The following is a 17,586-nucleotide window of genomic DNA, read 5'->3' as shown; positions in this document are numbered from 1 at the left end:
GAAAGGCAATGTTAGCTGGGGTCTCAGCTTCAGGCTGAAAAACATGCTGCCACAGAAGTAACAACAGCCATAAGGAAAAAAATTATTCCCTTCCACTCGGAGGAGATGGTAAGCTATAAGCTCCCTATAGAAGAAACTACACAGAATTATGTGTCCACTTAAAGGCAAAAAGTTTCAGAGCCATACAAAAGCTAAGACAGCAGTAAAAGCAAAAAGGGGAAAGGGAAAATAAGAAGAAAAAGAGCACAACACATACCCGCAGTCTATCCAGCTTATAGTACCTCGTCCTTTCACCTCCTGGGCCACACTGGACAGTAATCTGAGTGAGCTTTCAGCAGCAGTGGCTGGAAGACAAAATTAAATAATAAAACTCTGTTAATAACAGCATTACCACTCCACACAAAACAACACAACGTTGCATTTCTATGTTCCAAAGCACCCCAAGAACATTTTGTCTCATTTGAAGAAACCAGTGTAACAGGGATCAGTAAAATCTTCTGTAAACTAGAAGGAAAGCTGGTTGCAGGTGAAGCTGGGTTGCTCCTTCCCTCTACCCCCTTAAACAAGACACACAAGAAATTGCTATTTCCAGACACACTCCCTGAGCTGCATTTACAGAGCTATAGGGTGTCCTCTCCTACAGCTTCCATCCCAACACTGCCTTCTTCCCTGTGGCTGGGCATGAACCAGTTTCTACCACAGCCTGCTAATTAGAGCAATTTCATTTAGGACTTTCATCAGCTGTAAGGGCAAGTCATTCAGCATCTCTGCCTCCCTAATTCTACCCCAGCCATACATAGAAAATAACAGACTTTATCCTCATAATAACCCTGGGAGATACCCAAACCAACAGTCATGAGCAGTACCCAGAAAAGGTCTTTCCAAGTACTGGCTGTATTATAAATACTCAACAGAGATTTTTATAATGCCACGCCACATGTGTAGGTTTTGCAAATCACTACCATTCCAAAACAGTCTTATAAATGGTATTAAAAATAAACAGAAGAGAGAAAAATATAGCAGTACAAATAAGTATCCATTCCCCAAAAAAATCTAACAGGAACTGTTTCCTTCCTCAATAAGCAGAAAATAGAAACCCAGAGCCTCTTTCAGATCTCCACAACTACTTCAAGTAACTGAATGTAAGAATGGCAATATTGGGACAGACAGAATGCTTCTGCAGACCAATATCTTGTCTCCAGCATTTGAGGAAGTAAGAGCCTGTAGATGTCAGAGTAGACAAGCAGAGCCAGCACATAGGGATAACCCATCAAATAATCTCTAAACCTTCTCAAGTTTTACCTCAACAATCTCCTGAGCCAGAAACAGCCTCTTTGTATTTGACAGACTTTGCTTGGGCCTGATGCCATCAGAGACACCAACCCACACGTATCAGCTCTCCAGAAACTCTGATATCCCCAATACCCAGAACATGCAACTCCCACCTCTCACCAACACAGCAACTTAGGTGAGGGAATTCTTTGTGCTTAGAATGGAACAGTTTGGCAAATACACTTGTAAAAATAAGCCTCCAGCCTGTCCCAGAAGACTCAGCAGCTGAGTATCCCTGGTAGGACACTCTGCTGGCAGGGGGAACTAAACATCTCCCACAAATTATGACACCTCCCAAACCAATGAATTTTCTGATTGCAATAGAAAGTGACATCTAGTTCTGCTCAGCTGGGAAGTAAAGCCTTTGTTCCAGCAGTATGACCAAATGCCAGCCAACATCTCATCACAGCTGGGGAATGTATATCTGGGATTGAAATTACATCTCCAAATTCCCATCTCTTTTTTCCCCTCCCCTCTTTCTGAGTGACTGCTGGGCAAGAGATTTCAAATTGTGCAAGGATTGCTGTTCCAGGAAGAAACATTAATTCCACAGTCAGCTCTGCATGCAGTGCTTTAGACTGCTAAAACCAACCAATTAAATAACAAAAACAGAAAAAAAAGAAATCTCCATAACATGGCTTTTGAACAATGCCCATAGGGCAACATTTATTAGATGAGTGTCACAGCTGAAGTGTTCTGGTTGTGCTGCTAAAAATGAAAGCAACCACCACTTAAAATATTAAGCGTAAAAAGAAAATTTTCCCTTTAAGAAGCTGAATAATACAGACGTCTTTTTATCTAAAGTGTTCCTTTCAAAAATCAAAAAGCATTAGAAACTCTTTTATGATTTTCACTTTGAACCTGTTACTACAAAACCATTTGGCCAAGTTCAAGCACTCAAAGTTCCCCACTATAGCAAAACACAAGTATTTCAATAAAAAAATAAGTCACGTATATAATTTTAACTGTTTCAGAATAAGCATATCTTCAGGAAATAAAGTTAATTACTCCAGGACCTGAACATCCTTGCCTGCAAAATTCTCTAATACTGGGGGGCAGAGGGAGGAGGATATTGGTCACCATATGCTGCTCCAATTTGATACACTGTGAACCCAGAGCAACCCTACCCTCACTGTACATAAGACCTTTGCAACAGAAAAGGTCAGAAAAGGAGGACCCAACACCCAGACAAGGCATTGTTGTCCTGTCTGCCTATAGGAAAAAGAAGGAAGCAACAACAAAAATAATACAGCACGAAGGAAAATCATCTTAATTACACATTTTACTTTGTGCTGTCCAATGACTTCCACACTCACAAAAGTATTCTGAACTTGTGTATGGAGTTTAAAGATAGTTTCTTGATTTTACATGGCGTTACACAAAACACCCCCAAAAAAAAAAACAAAAAAAAAACCAAGGCAGAGCAGGAGCAGAGCAGAGCAAAGGAAGAGCAAACAGTTTGTAGAGAGCCAGAAAGGTGAGCCTGAATGACAGAGGAACCAACAAAAAGATTCAAGGGGACAGGTGGCATAATGTGAAATGAGTCATTTTCCATCTTACACAACAGTTCTTTTTTTATTTTTATATTTTTTTAATTAAAGCTGAAAGACAACCATGGGACACTCAAAACTGTCAGAAGCAAAGATGGATTGATTTCAGTACTGTAACTATTCATTACGCCTTTCAGTGTCACCAGGAAATCAAAACTTGCAAACTACTGTGATAAACACACCAGAAAGCTCTTATTACAAGGGAGCCAGTTCTGGAGACAAAGCCAGAATAAAGTACATTTTTGCCAATGTGACAGAGCAATTAGAAGGCTGAATTAAGATGACTTCAACCTTGAAACATCAGGAGCCTCTGAATTAAAACAAAGGACTCCAGTCCCCAAGGAGCCCTTGCAGTCACATGGAAGCCCCTTGGTACACACCTTGCTGGACACAAAGAGCTGTAACATCAAAGAAAAAAAGGAAAAAAAAAAGACTTACCAGATTTGGAATAGAGCACCAGTACGTTATTCCGTGTCCTGAGAAGCTTCTTAAAATCCTTGTGATCACTTATTTTTTCTATGAGTGGAGAGACCTTCAATGAGTGCACGAATGCTGGCAAGAATGCCTGGGGAAACAGAGAGCCAAAAACATCAGTTACAAATACAAAGATAACCTGCTTTTGCAAATTGCCAACATGTTTTTTTATAATCTTGAGACATGCTGCCCTAAATAGGCTATCACATTGATTTGATCAGCAAAACTAAAAGAAAAAATGCCAGGCACGTGATTTATTGAAACTGGGTCAATACATTCCTAACAAGTACCCTTACATGGCAAAATGAACACAACATCCAGAAATATGGTTTTACTTAAGATGCCACCCTCTTTAAAAGTTTGCTCCCAAGTTAGATAATCAGATAACAATTCTATGTAAAATTAATATACTTTACCAAGAGAAGCAGCAAATTGCCACTTTGAGAGCACTCTTGTCCCTACATCTCTGAATATGCTGCAAACTCAATCCAGCACTTTGATACCCTACAGAAGACAGCCATGAAGTTAAAATAACCCACACTGACAGGGAGCAGATGTAGGAAATGAGAGCAGAAAATGCAAGCAATCCAGCATCCGCATTAGAGCACTAAGCACAGCCCTCTCCCACCCACCCTTCCAAAGTGGAGCAGGGCTCATGTTTCCCAGCGCCCACACCGTGTCACACACACAGCAGAGCCTTGTTCAGCTTCCACTGGCCACCTGGAAGACACAGCATTTCATCTCTGCATCTCAGCTCTGGATCTATGCAAACAAGTTTTTTTTTTCTGCTGCATCTTTTACTCTGTTTAAATCACAACAGTTCCAGAGCAGAGTTTGACAGTCATGAAGTAAAGCTCATATCACATTATGACCATAACCTCAGCTGGGGCCTTTACTGCTTATTCTTACTGCAATATTCTTCAATAATAATAATATAATAATAATCTTATCCATCAGGCTATGCTGCTTCCCTTCTGCACTGTACTGAATTCGTGCTAATGGAATGATTAAGGGAAGCTTAGCTGGAGAAATTATCTAGTTTCCATTCACCTTACAGTAAAACCTTAACACTTAATTGCTTGGCTAAAAGCTTTAGCTCATTTGCCTAACACACACAAGAGGTTCAACATTCCCTTAATTACAGAACTGATTTTGATCGTGCCTTACTCCAACCAGGCTGGGAAATATGTCCACAGTGGATGTGAAGAAACAAAAGGCAGCTCTTGCATCCCATGTGTTACATCATGCAGTATTTAAAGAAGGGACTAAGCCAATGAAGTCAGAACACACAGCCCCAGGCACGCACTTCATTCAAATTCAGCTATTTCCAAGCACCACAGTCACTGAGGCTCAGCAACAAAACCTGCACCTACAAAGCAAACTGTATAAATGCAAAAAGTCTTTACATGAGGAAAAGGGCATGAGGGGAATCCTGGGACACAAGAGGTAATGGAGAGAAGCTGAGCCGAGATGGAGATCATCCTCAAAACAACCAGGATGTTTGAGAACTTAGAAATTACCAGAAAATACACCTATAACACAAAATCTAAGAGTGAACAAGTTACCCCACTCTGCAGGCAGGGATTCCACCACTGGCCCCAGATGCGAGAGGGAAGTGAGCACATTTGCAAGTCAGCCTCCACCTTCAGCATAAATGTCCTTGATGCTTTAATTCGACCAAAAGACTCACATTCTTCTAAACCCAGATGTCCAGGGCTCAACCTTCGTACTCCAGGCTGATGTATGTGTATCACTTGTGTATTTTCTGAGATGAATATGTGGTGTTGCCAGTCAAAGCAGGCAAATATAGTTGGGCTAAGTGAGGTGACACAGACATGAAGAGTCCTGCCCAAAACCATCAATACCAAGCACTGCACAGGAGAAATTAATCCAACATTATGGGCAGATCTTTTTAAAGCTAAGTATTTTTTAAATTCTTCCCTTCACCTCAATTTTTGTAACTATTCAAGTGTCTTACAGTTCTATTTATGCCTTGAATTACAGAAGACAAAAAATGAGCTTAACTGAAACTAAGGCTGAACACATGGAAAAAGTGAAACTACAGGTTGCTCATTTGGCTTAAAAAACTGGACGCAATTAAGGATATTCTAAGTCTGTAAACTCTATCAAAAAGAAGAAATTAGACTACAACACCCCACAGATGTCACTTTCAACATGACACCAACTGATACTGTAAACTTTGTTTAAAGTGCTCACCAACAGCTCAGAAGAGGGGTGTTAGAACAAGATGATCTTTGAGCTCTCTTCCAACACACACCATTTTATAAAGTACAGGCATTCCCTGTCTTATCCAGTTAGAAAGGCTGTTTTGCCAGTTTCAGGAATTTTTTCTCTTTTTTTTTCTTTCTCTCCTTAAAATGGCAGAGCTATAAACTTCTTGAAAAATTGGATTCTGAAAACAATGGCAGCTTTAACTAGTGCTTTGTTGGTGTTGCCACTAACAGAAAATTCGCTGCACTGGTGGAACAGCAGGAACTTGGAGGGAGATGCATGTCACATTGCATATATCCACTGCTTCTTTGCCCAATTCCTCTCCAAGTACCAAATCAATACATGCTACTCATTTTCCTGCAGTTTTACTACAGTAGCTCTCTCTGTTCCCATGATTTAGCCCAAAACCCACAGGGAAAGGCATTGTGCATACAAGCACACCAGTCATCCAGCTGAATAAATCATCATCTCCCTTTAATTAAGATTAATGTTGCAGCCTTTCCTGGTTATAAAACCCAGAAGGTGCAAGCCATAGGCATTGAGTTGGATAGAAATGCCCTGCCTATACATCTAAGGCAGCACAGCAGCACTGGGAGGTATTATTGGCTGAGCAGAGAAATTCACCAGCCCTGATTCTGTTTGCACTACATGGTATTTGCAAACTGATAAGAATTAAGTAGTTTTGCACTCTCCAGCTTTCTCCTGCTGAAATTCATCAATACCCTACCCAGGAATAAACAAGAGGCTGGTTCATGGCTAAACCTCCAGAAGAACCTCTGCCTTCCCTACCAGCTCTGTTGAAGGCAAGGGATATCAAGGAGTCAGTTCTATCAGACACCAGTCCCAAACACGGGGCTGCTCTGCCCTGCTCTAGAGTCACAGCAGTGATGACTGTACCAGCAGCTAGAGCCTCACTACAACCACTAGTTCTGGCAACAACGTAAAATTAAGAGGACAGGAAGAAAGAATTCTAAGGAAGCAGTTACTCTTCCACAGAAAACCAAGCTCATGTTCCTGCATAGGTAAAGCAGCAGCAAAGATGAAGCTAATTTGTATGTACTGTGCTACATGAATTTATTTGTAAGTCATGACTGGGGTAGATTTACTCCAGACATTTTGCAGGAGAGCTCATCAGCCAGGCACTGCCCAATCAAGCACACTGCTTCTGGTTTAAATCCAGGGCACAAGAGGAGATGAGCGCATATTAAAAAAAGAAAAGGTCAAGAAAGGTGACAGTCCCTCCTGGGCAGGAAGCCTCTTCTCATATGCGCCAGGAAGTGCTACATTCACACATATGGAAATCTATAAATAAGAAACAAGCTAAACTCTCTTGTCACTTGAGCATCCTAAAGCTTTAAAATCTATTCATGACCACCTCTGAAAAGTTAAGAAGTGCTCCAAGTGTTTTTCTCAAGAAGCTGCCCACCTTGATACCTGCTAAAGTAAAAGGCATAATAGGACCAACATGGACAACATCTCTGCCACCCTTGCCAGTTATGGCAAAGAGAAACTGCAACACAACTGAGGGAAGGTCTATTTTATTTTGTGCTGTGTTTGCACAGTTGCCTATCGTAACAGGTCCTTATCCATGGCTGGCTTGGTGACACAGCTGTCACCTGGTGTTCTCAGATGCAGGAAACTTTGGTGGAGACCTTCAAAAAAAGACAGACTATACGTGGCAGACTATGAAATGCAAATCTCATACCAACTCCAGGCTGCAGATTTTCCCCAACTCAAGATCGCAATCTGAATTTATTTTCACAGAATTTTTATGGCATAGGTCACACATCAGTCATGTGACTGTAGTGTCTGAGATGCATTAAAGACTTTCAAGGAAAACATAAGTGAACCCAAATCCTCAGGACAGTCAATTCAAAACTGCTGAGACAGTTATTCAAGTACAAGGTACAAAACCCCAATGTGTTCTAACTGTCTCTGTTCTTCAAAGTTTGTATTTAGATATATGATCTTGCAAGCTTGGTGGCAGAAATCTGATCAGTCAAGAAAGTTCAATTTTCTTTTTTTCCTCACTGTCTAGTAATTCCTTGCAGAGCTGCCAAACATATTCACGTGTTAAAGAGCAGTAAACACTCCACAACCCCACTCCCTTAGAATTGGTACCCAAGGAAGATCTGAGCTTTCAGAAACCCAGAGGCAAAGAGTTACAGGCAAATAGCTATTTGCTAATTATACTTCCAGGACTGACACTATTGAAAAATGTGGTCATCCCTCAGGCCATGTTTTCTCAAAATTATCAAGGATCTGAGAAAGCGGAGTCTATTTCTCAAGTTTTTACTCTTCTCTGAATCTCATTTTAAAATGAAAAAAGGGAATATCTTTCAAACAGCCACAAGAATGTATTTTCATATTTTACATTTCTTATTCAAATTATATGTGATAAATGCTTAACTACTGCTCCCACAGAACCCAGTTCAATTTATGAGTTGCTCCCCACAAAAGCTTCGTGACAGCATGGTCTTTTGCTAAGGATAAGCAGCATATCTGGAGAATTACTTATGTATTTATTTTACATCAAGGGCAACAAAACACACAGTTTTAAAAACAAGAAAATAGATCTTTCTTATTTAATTTTGTTTTCTATCAGAAGAGTAGCAGCGCACACTGGACAGAAAAACTACTCCCTATTTTTCCTATTTCCAGCTCAAGAGCCAGAAATATTTACTTCCCTGGACACAAATAATGCATAAAAAGTATAAATGGATATGCAGCTGAAACAGTGCTTAGGTGCCTGAATCCATATGTCAACATGCAGTTTTTATGCACACACTAACACATGTATAATTAGCAGCCAATTTGCACACTATTCATCAAGAATAGCTGGGGCTGTGACAACAGACTCCAGCACAACTGCTGCTTGGCAGGGACACAGCCTAACACTCGAGCACAATTTCTGAACTCTACTTTTGCAGGAAGACATTGACTCGCATTTCTGCCTTAGCTTAGCCACCCACTGGTGTCATTCTCACTTTGGGACAACAGCACTCAACCCACTGTAAATATGATCAATCAGCAACCCTGTGCATATGAAACAGATTGTGTCTGACAAGGCATTTTTAGGAGTCTAGTTGAAGAGGAAACCTGCCTCAAAATTCCAAGCAGAAATGGAGATGACTGAATTTTATTTCATTATTAAACTTCTTCAGGAGGGGAGTAGTTCACATTCCGAGTAAGGGTCTCATCTTCCACATTAAAATGGGGGGCGGGGGGGGGGATCAAGGGGAAGAAATCCCAGCAAGAAAACAGAATCTCACCTTTCCTTTCCCACTCAGCTCCCAAAATGAGCCCTGTGATGGACTGTGCACTTCATTTCAGAAGGCTGACTTGGAGGGACACCTCTGCACTGTGGTGACAGAGGTTTGTAAATCTGCAGATCAGCTGGTGGCACAGCCAGGTCTCCTGGTGCAGACACGATGCATGTACTGCCAATACCAGGTCTAAGTCATCTCCAGGCAAGCACAAGGGAGAAACTGACCCATTGCTTCCCTCCTAATTCCTTCCCACTGAAAAATACAAGATGTTCAAATCAAAAGCCTTCTTGTTTACAAGAATCACAGTTTGACTGCAGATGTTTTATCTTCCTTGATCATCATACAAACCACTCTTGACCTTGTGCAATAATTGCTTGCTTTTCACTCAGGAGCCCTCCCTCTGCTGCTATTTACATTCAGGGTTGTGCTGCTTTGATCACTGAGCCATTTGTAACAAATGCCTTCCAAGATGGATAGTGATAAGTAGGACAGTCCCCTTCTTTCGTTCATGATTAATATCTAAAATAGCTGTAGAAACATTTTAATCAAATCAGATGGGAGGAGACAGGTTAGCTCTGTCACCCAGAGGTACCTCAAGGAAGCCTGGTAAAAAACTACTTTGTGGAGTGGAGAAGAGAAAGGGTAGTAGCTCTTGTTTCTCAGACTTCAGGGTCACAGCTCAAGTGGCCCCTGCAGGAGTTTCTGCAATCCCACTGGAATCACAAAACCATCTTCTGCCAATTGCCCCTGTGGGGGCTCACAAAATGCAACCTGCTGAGGACTCCCAGCACAAAGGCTGCTCAGCGGTGTCTGTGACCAATCCAAAAAGCCACCAACAGGAGTGGGGAGCAGCGACTCCCACACCTACAGCAGCATGGGATGGCCAGGTGAGCAGGGCTCCAGCAGACACACAGGAAAATCAACAACTTCTGCACTGCAAGACCAACAGCATTTGAAAACTGTTGGCTTTGCCCAACATTTGCAGAGATGCCCACTGGACACTTCCTGGGTTTTGGTCATTCCCACAAGCTCTGTGGAAGAACACATTCTTACTGCATACATAATCCATAGCAGTTAACTCTCACCTCAAGCTGCTCCAGAAATTAAAAAACAGAAGCAGTACTGACATTTTATTGCAGAGGGTCATATCTGCAAAGAGGTAAGTAACATGTTTTCTTTTGTTTTCAAAGGAAGGCAAATTAAAATCCTGACAAAGAGTGTCTTAGTACTCTCTAACTCAGGCTGAAGAACGCTACTAATAAGACATTCCACTTAAGGTGGTGCTTGCTATGTTCACTTTCCAAATATAGAAGGTAGCAAAAAATACCATGGAGACGTCAAGATTTGACTAGACTCTACTGTTCATATTGTTCTTACACAGTGGGGTTTAAGCTACAGGCATAATAGTCTATACTAAAGGATGTTCTTAAGGGCTCTGAGTAGCAAATTAATTGTATGGTTTATCACTGGGTTTCCAATGCTCTGTGAAGGAAAACCTGTGCAACCATTTACTAATTAACAACTGACTGTAATAGGGTCAATTACTAACGTTGACAAAGAATTTTCTCCTTATTATGAACGTGAAGCTCTCTCTCTTCAAGCCAGGCAATGGCACCATACATATATTAAACAAGCTGTCGATGAAATAGTATTTCAGATATCACTTCTGAGCAAGCACATTTGGCTACAGAAGTTAAGGGCATGAGCAAAGCATATGCCACATAATCCCCCACTAAAATTTGGGTTTTCGAGAAGTTTAAAGAAATACCACCTACTCAAGAAGCACGTAGGAGGTACTATAAAAAGAAGACAGAACCACTATTAATGGGATTTATAAGGAAGAGAGGGCAAAAGATAATACCTGAAAATCTCTAGCACTTTATATGGCATTTGTTATCTTCAAAGCATTGCACAAATGTTAACTAATTAATCCTCACATTCTTCTGCCAGGTGATGGGAGACAAAGTTTAATTTTAATAGCTGGAGCAAGATTCACACAGAAAGGAAGTGATCTGCAAGAAGCAAAAGGAAGGCAGCACCAGAACAAACCAGCTCACAGCTGATCCTAGAGCAGCATAACCCCACAGTCATGGTGTGCCATATCCAGGAAAAGTGAGAGAGGAGAGAAAAAGTCTCTTAGCGGTCACCCAGCAAACAGGCTATATGACTCTAAACCCAGAAACAACAGACAGGACATCTTCAAGACAGTCACAAATTAAATTACCTTTGTTATCTGTGTCCTGCAAGTGTGCAATTCACAGCATCCTCCACCAATGCTACCAGCCACTCACAGCTGACACAGTGCCAAAGCGAAAGACTTGCTTTGCCATCACAATTTTTTGCCATTCACAAGCTTGAAAAGGTGGCAGGAACAAGGTAAACAACAACTTATTTACAAAGTGACCCTGCCTGCACCAAGAAATTTAAGGCAATGCTAGTTAGTGCAATGCAATTTGCAGCCAGAGTTTTTCCATTCCTCCAGCCACAGCTCTCAAGAAATACCTCACTAGCTCCATTTTACTGAAACAGAGAATTCAAGGAACTCCATCACCAAAAGGCAAAAGAAATGTCCAACAACAGAACAAGTACCTCTTCCATCACCAATTGCTCAGGACACCATGAACTCACCCCTGGGCAGAAACACCAGTTTGGATGACACCACGCTGGCAGGGCCTCCAGCATCCCAGGGCCTCTGAGCTAAACAGGTGCTGTGGCACCAAATTCAATGGATTGAAAACATCCCTCCATAAGGCATGGAGTGGAGTAACGAAGCCAGGGTTTGATTTGGGAAGGGCATCTGAGGACACACAGCATAGCCCACATCAGAGTTTTACAAATCCATATTTTGCAGAGGGAATGGACAAAGTATGAATACAGTGGGGGAACAGCAAGTAAGAAATTTGTCTCTGCAATACCCTCCCTCTGACTGCCAGGAAACACTGTCCAAAGAGGCTCCTGTGGCACAAACAGTAACTGGATGGGGAGAGGCACTCCTGAATTCAAGCCCAAATGCCACAACAGGAAGCAGCACCTGAGCACTGCAGTGGTGAAGCAGCGCTCACAGCCTGCCTGCAAACTCACCAGAAGCAAACCACTGCTGCCACGCTGCAGGGCTGCCTGCAGCACAGAGGGAATCATGGCCAAGCCCTCCCTGCAGGCCGGGATTCACAAGTCAGTGTCGGAGCTCACTAGTGCATTCCCTAAGGATTAAGGGAGTGCTTGAGGAGTTGGAAGCCGGAAATGTTCCTTCCAAGCCCTTCTTTGAAGGCACTGGGTTTGAGTGGCACCACGTCACAAAGTCTGCTTCCCAACAGTGCTCAGCCAGCTGGACTCTTGACTCAGTTTCTCTGTCATTAAGCCAACACTCGGAAGACAAACTGATCTTTGCCACACTGGTATCAGATAATATTCATCAGTGTTTGCAAAGCAAACAGACCCAGATGCAAAATCCTGCAGGAAGCAGTGGCTGCCTTCTGCTAGGCAAGGCACAGCACCTGATGCACCAGAGGAAATGCTAATCCACCTTGGTGTAAAACTCCTTCCCAGTGCCATGAATAGTAAATTCAGTCCTTCGAGCATGAAATACAGTCAACCACTTGATAAACCAAACAGGGAACCCACAACTTCCTCACGGCTCTCCAACTCATTCGAGAAATAAAACTACAGCAGGCAGAGATCCCCCTACCATCTTTCTCATGTGTGTGTCACTCACCCACAGTGATGCTGAAAGTAACAAATTAACAGCTTATATTAGAAGCTACTGAAACACATTTTTCATTCAGCTTTGTAGGTTCCCTTTTATACACGTAGCCACCTCCAATTCTGGGTCAAAAAATGAGCCCTATTTTTCAGAAGTGCTATGCATGCACAACTCTAGCTGCTGTTCCAGGTGCACTGCAAATAGTCAGCACTTCCAGAAAAACTAACTAACAAACAAAACAAAAGCCAAAAAACCAAAACACATTGGGATACATGAAAAAAGACTGGCTGGAAGGAAAAAATGTTTCTCATTGACCTACCAAGCAGCTGCTATTACCTTTAGTTTAACTTTACACACTGAGAACCACTTGATTTAACAGCCTTACATCTATTCAAAATAAATTAAAAGCAGGTTTTGCTATGTTCACAGCTGTAAAGTTGTAAACTAGTTTTTCAATCCTCGAGTACAGCGAGTTACATATTTCAAGATGAAAAATCACACCTTCAAGTGCAAGATAATGCAAATTGGAAGAAATAATTTAAACTACTTGTACACAGCAAAGGGGAAAGAATTAGCTGAATCAACAGCTCAATGAAGACATCTGCTCAGCATGAAGCATCACAGAGCAAATAAACTGCTGTGGCAAATTAAGAAAGGTAAGTAATAATAATGTGGATAAATTAAAATGGCTTTGTATAATTTCACTGACAACAGCAGGGCCCCTCTGCTCATCTCAAAGACACCAGCTCTGCAACACAAAAGGTCAAAGAGGGCAACCAGAACAATTAGGAACAATAGATTCATATGAAGAAAGATGGGGAAAAATATCTTTTAATCTACAAAGAAAAATCACCGGAAAATATTTACATTAACATAAAATGAATGTTACAGTAAGATAAGGTCTGACAGTCATAGTGGATATAGTAGGAAATACCAGAAATAACTCCATGTGCTTAGCTATTTTGAAGGGAGGGAAAATTCAGTCCACTTGTAATTCCCTTGGTCCACAGTATATGCTCAATCTGAGGAATGCACTGCCACAAGTATCACTGAGAAAACTACTGCATACATTAAAGACAAGCTGCAGAGGAAAAAAATTCACACTGAGACCTCTCCAGCATTTAGGGAGAGTTCAGCCTGACTTCAGTTTCACTTGAAATCAATGAAGTGAAGATAGCAGAGGTCTGTGATTTTAGATCAAGCTTAATGCAAAAGTTGTTCAGAATGCACAGCATTTCTCCCCCCTCCTGAATGAGCCGAGAGCTATGGCCCTGCCAGGGGCAAAAGGCTACATCAGGCAGGGCTGAATCTTTCTGTCCCACAAAGGCAATTCTAATATTAGTACAGAATAAGCATATGGCAATTAGCAATTCCACACTTGATTTGTATGAACTAGGTGAGCACTCCACAGTCATGCATTTCCAAATACGTTTCAGATCACTTGTGCATAAAAAGATTAACGTAATTTTTCATTAATTATTAGCTTCATTTGCCCGGGCAGAAGGATGAACTGTAGTTCATGATAATAAATGGAATAAAGTACTGTTTTAAAGCATGCCTTCATTAATCTTTTGAGCTATTTATGCTAAATTCTGTGGATTAAAAAAAAAAAAAAAAAAAAAAAGGAAGCAAAATCAGACTTTAAAGTATTTCTGGAAGTCTAGGAGCCTCCCTGAGGTAAGCAGCGCTCTAGTCAGCGTAACGTCAATGAGGCACAGCCCGATTCCCGGAGCGCAGCGGGATGGACAGCGCCACATGCGAGGGGCGCAGGGGCGGGGGTGCCGCGGCGGGGGTGCCGCACACAGGTGCACAAAGCCGAGCGCGGCAGCTCCGCTGCGGCACAGCCGCCAACGGGGAAATCCTCTGGAAACCCTCTGCCACCGCACCGCTTTCCACGCGAAACTTGGGACCGAAGCGCCGCCGGTCGGAGCCCCCGGGGCCGGGGCAGCCGGGGCCCCAGCCCGCCGCCGCTCGGGGAGCGCTTCCTCCGGGCGGTGCTTTGGGAGGCAGAGAGAAAGGGAAAGGAGGGGAAGCGGGAGAGCAGCACACGGGCTGAGCGCTGGGAAGACACCCGGGAGCAGCGCTGCCGGAGCCCGGCCATGCCGGGCTGTGCCGAGCCGAGCCCGCCCGAGGCGGCGGCGGGTGCGAGCGGCGGGGGAGCCGCCGCGCCCGGCCCCGGGGGCCCGTCCCGCTCCCAACTTTCGCCCAACTCCGCCGGCCGCGCCGCGCCCCCGCCCCGGCCCGGGGACGGGGGACATCCCGCGCCGCCCCCGCCGCCCCCCGGCGCCACTCACCGCCAGGCCGAGCAGCAGCAGCGGGAGCGGCGGGAGCCGCCCGCGGCGCCGCGCAGCCCCCGCGCCCTGCCCCGGCGCTGCCATCCCGCCGCCGCGCCGGACCCGCTCCGGACCCGCCGCCGCTGCGGCTGCTGCCACGTCTGGCGGCGCAGGCGCGCTCGCCGCCACCGCCCGCCCGCGCCGCGGCATGACGGGGGCTGTAGTCCGGCCCGCGCTCGGGATGCTCATCCCCCAGCATGCGGGGGATGAGCATCCCGGGCTCCGTGCCGGAGCACCGTGCCGCTCCCGCAGCCAGCCCGCGCTCGGGAATAAACGCCCAATCCCTACCGAAATGCTGCCCGAAATCCCAGTCCCGTTTGCTTCAGCCGAGGTGAAAAAGTTCCAGCTCTTCTCTCACGTCCCACTAGCCTCCCGTCCGGGGTGCTTTGTGCCTCCACCTCTCTCCCGGCGTGTGCCTTACTCCAAAGAGGCTTCTGGCACACAGCCTCTTTCATGATGCTTGTTTGTCTGGGGTTTTAAAAGCTTTAGCTGATCTTAGATCTGGAATAAGAGGTGAACAATGGAACAAAAAATAAAGAAAGGGGAGAGAGAGTTAACTGGTAGAGAGGATTAGAAACTAGGATCTGTTGTCCTTGTAAGTTGTTCCCACTTATTAAATCCTAAAGGTGAACCCTGTTTATCCTCACACGTCGGCAATGATGCCAAAGTGCAAGCAAAATAAATAAATACACTGAGTCTGACCAGGATCAATTTGTGCAGCCTCCATTATAATGACGGTATTGGAATGGTTGCTGCATCCAGACGAACAAATCGGTCTGTGCCCTGAGTCTGGCACATCCAGTGAGCCAGCTCTGCCTCGCAAGGACATCCCAGATGTCCTGCCAGTAATCTTCAGGTCAGGGCAGGTCAGCCACGTTATAATTGGCTTCCCACAAACAGAAGGGATCTTCACCTACCGCCCAGTGGCTGCATGAAATTCTTCCTTGGCTTAGAAACATCAAAGGAAAATCAAAGGCATCTTCGAGCCTGATCCTTACAGCTGACTGTCACCCGAGCATTAGACTAAGAGGCTGGCTGCAAGGGAGCAATTTGTAGATCCACACAGCTAACTGATCACTTCAAGTGGTGATGATGAAAACTGAATGACGTTGACATTAACAAGTCCCCTGGTGGAAATACAATTTTGCAAAGCAGAAATACACATAGAGAAAGTTATTACTATTAACATTTACACTTTTGTGGCATCTTTTGCAGCAGAATCAGAGCACACTTTCTCAGTCACAGCTGGATAACCTTTAGCAAATCATTTCACAGTGCTATGCCTCGCTTCCCATCTGCAAAAGGCCTCGGTTAGCCCGCCTTAAAACAAGGTTAGCAATCCTCAGCTCTTGCTAAAATGCCAGTGAAAGCACACATGAGGCACAGCCCTGAAGCCATCAGAAGGAGTTTGGGATTAGAAGGGATGGATGGCTGAAGGGAGACTTGGGGAAGGAAAAAGCATGAATCTTTTCACTTCACAGTTGAAGGACCCAAACAAAACATCCTTTATGCCAAATATCTGCACCCCTAACCTATTGCTATCCGCACTGCCTCCTCTCACCTGCAGTCCTTACTGACTGCACTGGGATGGATGGATGGACAGATGGGTGGGCTGCACTAGTTACCACCACTGCTGGTGCCAACCTCCCAGCCTGTGATAATCAGCCCGCTAGTAAAAGGGTCTGGATCTCCAGTTCAATCCCAGTTCAAATAAGCTATCAAAATCTCCAGGAACAGGTAACCTCTTCTAGATGCTGTTCATCTTCAAATCCCCAGCCTATAGCTGAAAAGCTTCTGCATGCAACTACCCTGACACGTCCAGACCTCTAATCTCAGCTGGATATCCAGATCCTCAAAGACTGCTTGAGTCCTCCTGTGACTCTTTTGTGTAGAAAAATGTTATATCTTCTGATGCTTCACATCACAGTTACCATTATCAGGCAATGTAAAAGTAACCTCAGTGTGGTAGAATTTTCTGTGCCGTGTCATAACCATACAGGATGTGCTGCCATTGTGATAGGAAAGGATAAAATCATGGGAACATGGTTGTTTTGTCACGGCAGTACATTTTTATCGTGATGGCAAGAGGAAACATTCTCAGGAAGAAAGAAAAAAAGAAGACAAGCTATTTCAAACTGAGCTTCTGAAAGGTTATATAAAAAATCCAGTTTGGGAAGCTGCAGTTTTTATATACAGGAGAATATAGAAAAGGTATCCATGTGGCAACTACAGCTTCTTTCGTTCAGTTCAGCTCAGTAATTTGTATTGACATGACAGGCACTGCCAAAACTTAAGAGACAAGATCATTGAGCATCTGTCGCAGGTCAAAATAATATATCAAGTATCAGCTCTAGACAAGGCTTTACACAGTGGCAACTACTTAATCAATCCAGTCGTGCATTACTAATGAACTCATTACAATTGTATCTCAGTGCACTGCTTTCCAGTATCCCAAGTTTACCCTGTATCTGTTTGACATTAATATCATATGTTGCTTGCTTCTCTGTAATTGTAATATTTGTATATGGCACTGCAAAACACTGTGAAAGCATTCATTTATTCACCACTGAGAAGAAAGCATTACTACCCTTGGATTATAGATCAGAAAACAGTGGCAGTGAGATTATATGATTTGCTCAAGGCTATAAAACCAGACAGTTTCAGATCATGTTCATTTCCAAAGCCTGCACTGGGTC

The 17,586-nt window shown here is 43.7% G+C and overlaps 1 protein-coding gene across 1 annotated transcript in view; it reads right to left on the bottom strand.

Annotated features, from left to right (window-relative positions):
- PDIA5 (protein disulfide isomerase family A member 5) overlaps positions 1-14,978 on the bottom strand; it is a 99,665-nt gene extending 84,687 nt beyond the window's left edge. Inside the window, exons 1-3 of the mRNA XM_064718819.1 lie at positions 14,852-14,978; positions 3,321-3,447; positions 257-344 (exon numbers count right to left, since the gene is read on the bottom strand). Coding sequence (XP_064574889.1) covers positions 257-344; positions 3,321-3,447; positions 14,852-14,935 — 299 coding nt within the window. The 5' untranslated portion in view covers positions 14,936-14,978. The remainder of the gene's footprint in view (positions 1-256; positions 345-3,320; positions 3,448-14,851) is intronic.
- Between the last annotated feature and the right edge of the window lie 2,608 nt (positions 14,979-17,586).

This window comes from Zonotrichia leucophrys, chromosome 7 (assembly GCF_028769735.1).
Source record: "Zonotrichia leucophrys gambelii isolate GWCS_2022_RI chromosome 7, RI_Zleu_2.0, whole genome shotgun sequence".
NCBI classification, from domain to species: Eukaryota; Metazoa; Chordata; class Aves; order Passeriformes; family Passerellidae; genus Zonotrichia; species Zonotrichia leucophrys.
This window is presented reverse-complemented; position numbering and strand designations above follow the sequence as displayed.